Source organism: Leptosomus discolor, chromosome 15 (assembly GCF_034619465.1).
Source record: "Leptosomus discolor isolate bLepDis1 chromosome 15, bLepDis1.hap2, whole genome shotgun sequence".
NCBI lineage: Eukaryota > Metazoa > Chordata > Aves > Leptosomiformes > Leptosomidae > Leptosomus > Leptosomus discolor.
The window spans coordinates 10,481,095-10,489,093 of NC_141405.1; the positions used below are offsets into that span (position 1 = coordinate 10,481,095).

The 7,999-nt window shown below is 50.2% G+C and overlaps 1 protein-coding gene across 1 annotated transcript; it reads left to right on the plus strand.

The window, feature by feature from the left end:
- The first annotated feature begins 665 nt into the window (after positions 1 to 665).
- LOC147414407 (tektin-3-like) lies at positions 666 to 7,685 on the plus strand. The gene is made up of 7 exons (XM_086473514.1): positions 666 to 1,244; positions 1,792 to 1,875; positions 3,417 to 3,487; positions 3,701 to 3,844; positions 5,089 to 5,311; positions 6,224 to 6,378; positions 7,469 to 7,685. The coding sequence occupies exons 1-7, from the start codon at positions 666 to 668 to the stop codon at positions 7,683 to 7,685; spliced, it is 1,473 nt and encodes a 490-aa protein (XP_086329640.1).
- Positions 7,686 to 7,999: the final 314 nt, after the last annotated feature.

The window sequence follows — 7,999 nt, forward strand, 5'->3', positions numbered from 1 at the left end:
TGGCTGTTCTTTTTAGGTTGAAATGGGGGGGGGGTGGGGGGGGGTGGGTGCAGGGGTGGGGTGAAATTTGGATATAGTCCAAATTTAAGCAAAGCTCAGCTCACCTGCGGACACCTCACTCAAGCTTTTACTGCAAGTGAAAATAGAGATGATGAGGATGGATTCCCTCACCCACAAACCGCGCTGGGTTGGTAGCAGCTGTGCATCCAAAGCTATCACGGCTGGTAATGGAACTTTTAAAGAGGAAATTACAGCAGGAATACTATAAGATCAGCAAAAACGCTGGCCAAAAGAAACAAATGAACATCAGAGAATCAGCAACTACAGTTTCATTGGACGGACAGACAAAATGAAGGCACAGTATCTGTCATTCTCCTTAGTAGCCATGATTTGTTTCTCTCTACATTCCAAGACCTGATGAGAGATACTGACAACAAAGTAAAATCCTTATATATAAAAATGCTTGGGATGCTGTCAGAAGGGATTTGCTTTCAAGAGTTTTAGGCCTGTCCAGGCGATGTGTGGGTGCTGTGTGCATCGCTCTTCGTATTTTAAGTTGCGTGTGTCGCTGTAAGAAGTAGCGCAAGTGCAGGAGCTTACTGAGTGAGGTTGTCTTCTTCTGTCTCCTTTGTGCAGGACACATACCTGAATAGCGGCGTTCAAGAATGGAGCTGGTTGGATCTCCCTTAACTGCAACATATGCCCATCCAAGATCAACACCTACCAAGTTTCTGCCTGCCATCAGCACCATGGCTTCAAGCTATAAGAACCGTTTTCCTTACTACCCCTTGCCTCAGAGCTTCAGCCTCCCCCGGATGCCCAGAGCCTACTACAAAGCAGCTGCCATCAACCCAACTTTGGCTCCCTTTTCCAAAAGCTCCCAGGGGTTACCCCCAAGCAAGATGCTTCCTTTTGTTTCCAACAGAACAACCCTCTTCAGCCGGTACACCTCTGACGACTGGTACATGTCCAATCTGACCAACTACAAAGAGTCGGAGACTACCCGGCGCAATGCCGAGTGTCTGAGAGTCGATACCTCCCGTCTGATTCACGATAAATATCAGCAGACAAAGAAGACCCAAGTAGAAAGCACCAAAAACCTGGGAGATCGTGTCCAAGAGATAGAATTTTGGAAGTCAGAGCTCTGCCATGAGCTGGATGAGATGATCGGGGAAACGAACGCACTCACAGACTTGAAGAAAAGACTGGAGAGAGCCTTGGCTGAGACAGAGGCCCCTCTCCAGGTAAGCACCCTGTCCGGTGGGCTGCAAGCTGTAGCCTACTGCTGAAACATCTGCAGCCATTCAGACGCCCAATTAAGTTTCATTGCAGCTCCGTAACGTCTAGAAAGTTTTTATTAAGAGACCATTAGTTAAGTTAGTAATAAACAAATGCCTTGCCATCTGCTGCCTCCCCTATCAGTACGTACTGAGCCCATCAGAACAGTATTTGCTTAACCAAATATTTTTATAAGTGGTACATCCAAAATCCTGGTTTGGGAGACAAAAGCCCATGTCCTCCTACGAGGCTCTGGCGAGGTCAGCCTCAAGCCTGACACAGGTCCCTGCCTTCAGCTGTGGCTGCGCCAGGGACACGTGTGCTCCCCCACGTTGATTTAATGCTGATGTTGCAGCTCGGCTGCTCGTTGTCAGCTAAACCAGCTGCCCTGGGCACTTTTTTTCCCGTGCTGTCGTCTCTGTGCCCACCTACAATTTCATTTCTTACATTACTTGACATGGGGACCATCCCTGTAGGGATTTGCAACCAGCAGTGATGGCATGTCCCCAACAGGTCACTCAGGAGTGCTTGCTTCACCGGGAGAAGAGGATGGGCATTGACCTGGTCCATGATGATGTGGAGAAACAGCTCTTTGTGGTAAGTTTGTCAACACAGATCATGTGTTATTTTTACCTAAACTACTCTGAACAGGTTTTGCAGCCCTGTTCCCTCTCTGGCTCCTTAGTGCCTGTGAGGTGCTAAACTCTTCAAACCCCCAAAACCTGCAGGGCCAGGGGACGACGTTCCCCCACGCAGCAGCGTGCCCACACGGTGTGGGTAAGACTTGCCCTGCCAGAGGCAGGAATAGCTGAAAACCAGCTGTGTGTTTGTGTAGCCTATCAGGGTCCTCTGTCCCTCTTCAAGGAGCTTGTGGGACTCTCCTGCCTTTCAGAGCCCTGCCGGCACAGGATCTATAAGTATCTGTCACATACATGTGATATATCTCTATATATCTGTGTCACATACATATATATTACGCACACATGCACACACACAGATATGGAGAAGGCAGTGTCTGCCCGACAGCTTGTCTGGTTTTCCCAACTATGTTACTTGGTCTAATAAAAGATATTACATCTACCCCCAGCTTTGCTTTGCTCAGAGCAGCATGGCCGCAGTAAGACTGTGTGTGCTTAGGCAATGCATTTTATAGCAGTCCTAAAACCGCGCACTCCTGCCTGCCTTTATATAGGCTGCTTTAAATTATGAATAAAAAGCAAACACGATGAGAGCTGGCACAGAAGATGGGATCCTATCGCAGGGTACAACAAAATACAATCACTGCAAAGGCATCGCGAAACTGCAGCCCCTGGGACTGTGAAGCCACTGCTCTGTTAGAAGATTTTTTCTTATGAGTCAGGCCCTAAAAAAATTAAAAGATTAGTTTAAGGGTCATGAGATTTTAAGAAAATAATTGGAGCTGGTTATCTCCATAATGGCATTTTGGATTTTAAGTGTTTCGGACATATTTAGGCCATGCTTTTCAGCTGGCTCCTGCAGACAGGAGGGCTTAAAAATTATGGTTTTGGAGCACTAATCACCTGCCTCCAGTAGCTGGGGCTTCACAAACGCGATAGATTTGTGCTGAAGTCAAGTGAGCTGAGAGCAGCACATGCCTTCCTCCGGTGGAGCTGGATGTTTCTTAGAAATGGCTTAGAAAGTTACACCAAACTCAAGTCCGTCTCCTCTTGTCCCAGATGGATGGGATTTCTCCTGGGGAAGAAAACATTTGGGGAGCAAAAAGGGCAGATGCTGATTGGGGATGGGGATGTGTAGCGCTGCTGGTCCAGAGAACCTCTATGCCTGTTCATATCAGGTCAGGATCTGTCCCTGTCTCCTATAGTGGAACTAATCATCACTTGACATTGATGTCAAGATGAGAAAACACTTGGCAACCCACCCTGAAAGTGAAGTGGGAGGCCATGGCTGTGGCCACAGCACCCTCCCATCCCCTCCTGGTCGCTGCGCCCAGGCTCAGCTGCACAAGTGAGCGCTCTGGGGTTGGGGGGCACTTTCTCCACTCCCTGCCAGTTTGCTTTGTCCTTGCTGTGTGCACGGTTGGAGAGGCCTGAGGGGATGAGTGTGACCAGGACAACTGAGCATGGATACTGATGGGGTCATGTTTTGCCTTTGCCCAGGAAGCCGACGTCATCAGATCCTGCCAGGAGAGGATGCAGCAGTACCTGGATAAGGCGAAAGCCCAGCTCGCGTAAGGAGGAGCTCCTTCTCTCATGCTGCATTTGCAGCTGCGATGTGAAACCCCGGCAGACCCCCACCTCTGCCCACACCCTACAGCCGTAAAACCTGGGCAGGCTCCATGGGAAGCGGGCAGTGGCGCCCACAGGAGCACGTAGCTGCCCAGGTGGGAGGAAACCATTCCACCCATACATCCCCACCCATGGCTCTTGTTTGTGTGTTGAAGGTCCAACAGGGCAGCCCAGCATGAGCTGGAGAGGGACCTGGCCAACAAGCAGACAGCCTACCGCATCGACGACAAGTGCCACCACCTGAGGAACACCTCCGATGGCATCAGCTACTTCCGAGGGGTGGAGCGGGTTGACGCCACGTGAGTGCACGCTGGGCAGCACGAGAGCACCGAGCTGTCCCTGGGATGCGCGGTGCCTCGCCCTGGCAGGGAACGGGTTGTCCCCAGCCCACTGTAAAGGCATGTGTCTCTGCATGGCACATCCATCCTGCCTGGAAACACCCATCTTGGAGGGGCCGTTTCTCCCTGCTCACCATAAAGGGAGAACAACCCTCTGCTTTCAGCTGGATGCTGAACACGCAGTGGGTGAAAGTGAGTCCCACCTAATTACACATTATATCAGGGTTCAGAGATCAGCCTGAAAATGAACTCAGCCCAACACCTCTGCACAGCTCATTAAGTTTATGCGTATTTTCAAAGATGTGTCAGTGCTTGCATGAGCGCTCTTGGTTGACGTGACGTCTGGGGGGTTCACCCCTGCATGGAGAGGGCCTGGCAGGGAGCCGAAATGACACAGAAGATAAAGAAATAGAGAGCATGGTCCTGGGATACGGTTCAGCTGCTTTTGGGTGCCAGGAATTCAGCTTCGGCTCTGCAGTAGATGAATGGTGACCTAAACCAGCACTCGCAGAGATATGCGCTAAGTGGCAAAGGGCTGAGGGAATATATCTGCTGCTCACAAGGACGCGTGCAGTTTATGGAGGGGCATAGATTGATTCAATCTTTCTAATATTTGAATAATTATTCACAGCTCAGACATATTGCAAATGAATTGCAAAGGATTGATGCTAAAATTCAGAGGGGGGCAAAATGTGCCGAGAACCAGCATGTTTTAAATGGGGCTTATGTGGTATTTAAGTCTTTTGTTGACCTTGTTCTGGCCTACTGCACAGGCGTGAACTTCATCGTGAATGCACAGACAGGGAAATGAATATTATCTAATGCTTGTTCAGTTTAGTATGAAACTGAGATAAGTTATGAGCAAAATTAATTGACTGCAATCTGCGCGTCGACGTGAAGCTGGGAATCACTTGGCACTTAGATGGCTCGAACGTGTAAATATGAGGTCTGACTAAAATCTTCATTTTTCTGGGGGAATCTTTGCTTTGTCTGGGCTTTCATAAGTACCACAGTTGTCTTCATGAACATGTCATCATTTCATAAGCATATCGAACAAATGGTGTCCAGGTGTTTTACCTTCATGTGGTCAAATTAAGAGCGTAGCTTTAACCTGCATTTAATCCACACTGCTCCCATGGCATGCCTGGCCATGGCCAGCTTCAGCAGCATGGGCTTACTGGAGGCCTCTCCTTCCTCCTCCCCAGGATCTCGGTGCCAGAGTCGTGGGCCAAGTTCTCGGACGACAACATTCTCCTCTCCCAGAGCGAACGGGCGGCCTCCGCCAAGCTGCGGGACAACCTCGAGAACCTGCTGGTGGTGACGGCCAACGAGATGTGGCGCCAGTTCAACAGGGTGAACGTCGCCTTTGCCAACCGCATCGCTGAGACAGCTGACGCCAAGAGCAAGATTCAGACCCACCTGGCCAAGGTAGCCTGAACCCCTCCCTTTCGGTGTGACACCGTCACTTCCCAGTGACACCACTCTCCACACAGACCTGGCCCAAGAAGAGGAACGGTTGCTACAAGGAGCTGGTTATAGTATCATTATCTGTTTGAAATTCCAAGTACTGGGGACATTCTCCTTGGAGCAGGACAAGTTGGCACTGTAACTTCCTCTCAAGGGATCCTTTATTTCCCTAGTGCCCAGCAGCAAAGGGATTTCAAGCAGAAGGTGGAAATGCTGTTTGCATCTCCTGGTAGTTACTTCAGAAGTGCTGGCTGCCCTGCAGAAAGTCTTTGCTGGGCCTCTACTGGGGTGCCTGCCGGGGGGTTTGCAGGCTCCCTTCTCCTCCAAGGACATGCTTTCAGGCTCAGTGCTCCAGGTTTGCTGCATGGTCAGCCGTGTGTTTCCCGCATGGCTCTGCCAAGCAGGGGAAGTGGAGATCAGTGATGGGCACCTGGCTCGGACTGCTGGGTCTCATGGAAAGCTTCCTGAAAAGAGCTTGACACGGTATCGATTAACTGAGCAGAGACTGGGCTTGCAGCTCTGCAGGCTGATGTCACGTCTTTAATTGAGGATCCATTAGAAACTTTCCCTCTATGAGTTGCTATTGATGGATGATCAATTCCTGCAAGCAGTAATTTTGGGTAGCTGGTAATTCAATAGATCCATCACTGCTCCAAAATCTCCTCCGATGTGACAGCAACAGCAAAGAGAGGCTTTTCCTTGAAAAGAAATCTGCTGGATCTGTGCCTTGGCATGTGTCAGAGCGACAGGGGTCTGAGCCCAGGGTCTGCTTATTCAACTTGTTTTTTTCTGCAGATGGACAGGAGAAAAGGGAAATGATGTGGTCACTTGAGAATATATCATTTAATTTATGAATGCGTTTTTTCATGCCAGACACTGCAGGAAATCTTCCAGATCGAGATGAACATAGAAGCCATCCGAAAAGCCATTAGGGACAATGGGCTAGTGTTAAAAGTGGCTCAGACCCGGCTGGATGAGCGCACGCGGAGACCCAATGTGGAGCTGTGCCGGGACACTGCCCAGCTCCGGTAAGGCAGGACCCAGGGCTGGGAGGGTCCTTGAGGAGTGACTGGTCGTAGCACTCAGGAGCATCACTGGATGACAAAATTAATCTTTTTTTTTTTTTTTTCCCCAAAGAGTCATTCCATAAGTGCACTGGTATAATCAAGAGCAATGATTAGGTATCCCGGCCTCGGGGTGGTAGAAGAGCTCTGCACCCACGAAGGAGGCTGTACGCCATGGCCGGGTACAGCCTGATACCACCCCGTGAAGGGATGGATTTTTCCCACTTGGGTAAACCTCACCTACTCTCCTGCCTGCTTCCCAGCTGTTGGATGGCTTAGTTTTGCAGTATAAGCCCTTTAATCTCTGACAGGCTTGTGTTGAGAGCACTTAGCTGCTTCCTTTTGGGTCACTGCAAGAAAGGATGCACCATGTGGAGAAGCAGTAAGGGCTGTCCTCACCTCCCCTGAGGACACTGGAAATCCTTTCAAGGACATAGTGAGCCCTTTGGGACTGCACCCCAAGGGGCCGTGGAGGAGCAGGCTGCCCTGAGTGCCCAACAGCACCCCATGTGAGGGGTGAGGCACCCCAAACCTCACCCCTCCTCCTAGGAGCCCTCTGGGAATGACTCCACGTGAAGCTTTTTAGAAGCCATATAAACCCAGCCCTTGCATGCCATTGGGTTTTTCCATCCTCCACTTGTTTCACATTCACTTTTAGCCTCTCCCAGCTCCCCCATTTTGCTGTGTGTGCATCCGTGGGTGTGGGGAGGAACGCTGCACAGGGAGATCCGGGTGGGTGAACCAACAAACCCGCAAAACCAAACAGGAACAGGAAACCACAGCTGCTAATCCCTCTTCTCGGTGGCACAAGCTGCTCCAGGAGATGAGGCTGCACATCGCCGAAGCCTTAGAGCAAACTTAACCATGCCTGCCCACGGAGGTCTGGAGGAGCTCTGCCCTCGCCTTTCCCGTGCATCTGCCAGAAATGAGGGGTTGAGTTACTCCGAGCACACTGAAGGGGGAAATCCTGTCCCCAAGGGGCCCATCACCAACGCCGTGCTAGAAACCACCCCCGTGACGGGACTGTTAATGGGCATTTCTTGCTGTTTTCCAGCCTCGTCAATGAGGTCCATGAAATCAATGAGACGATCCAGAGCCTTCAGCAGCGGCTGAGAGACGCCGAGAACATACTGCAAATGCTGGTGCATGCCAAGTCGATCTTGGAGCATGACCTGGCCACCAAAGCCAACTCGCTGTTCATTGACCAGGAGAAGTGCATGGGGATGCGCAAGACCTTTCCCAACACTGCACGGCTGCTGGGTTACTTTTAGACTGGGCTCAGCTGAACCCACGCTATCTGTTGCAGGAGTATTCCCAGTTTTGCTAGGACGCATTCCCAGTTTTGCTAAGATGCTTTGAAAATACATGATTAGACTTTCACTTCCTCATGAAAGCCCTGAGTAGAAATTAAACGATCACTTTGTGTGTTACATGGTCTACCAGGATTTTTTATTCCTTTGGTTTTTCACTTTCCGTTGCTTTTCCACAGTGTGCCAGAAAGTAGCTGAAAATATCCTGTATGTGACTGAGAGTAAATCCACCCACAGCGATTCATTCCTACCCTTTCAGTCTGTGATTTTAGGAG

Bases quoted from the DNA above. Each gene is read 5' to 3' on its own strand.
- LOC147414407 (XM_086473514.1), top strand. From the start codon at position 666: ATGGAGCTGGTTGGATCTCCCTTAACTGCAACATATGCCCATCCAAGA. The intron at 3,488-3,700 runs GTAAGGAGGAGC...TGTGTGTTGAAG, and splicing joins AAGGCGAAAGCCCAGCTCGC to GTCCAACAGGGCAGCCCAGC. The intron at 5,312-6,223 runs GTAGCCTGAACC...TTTTCATGCCAG, and splicing joins TTCAGACCCACCTGGCCAAG to ACACTGCAGGAAATCTTCCA.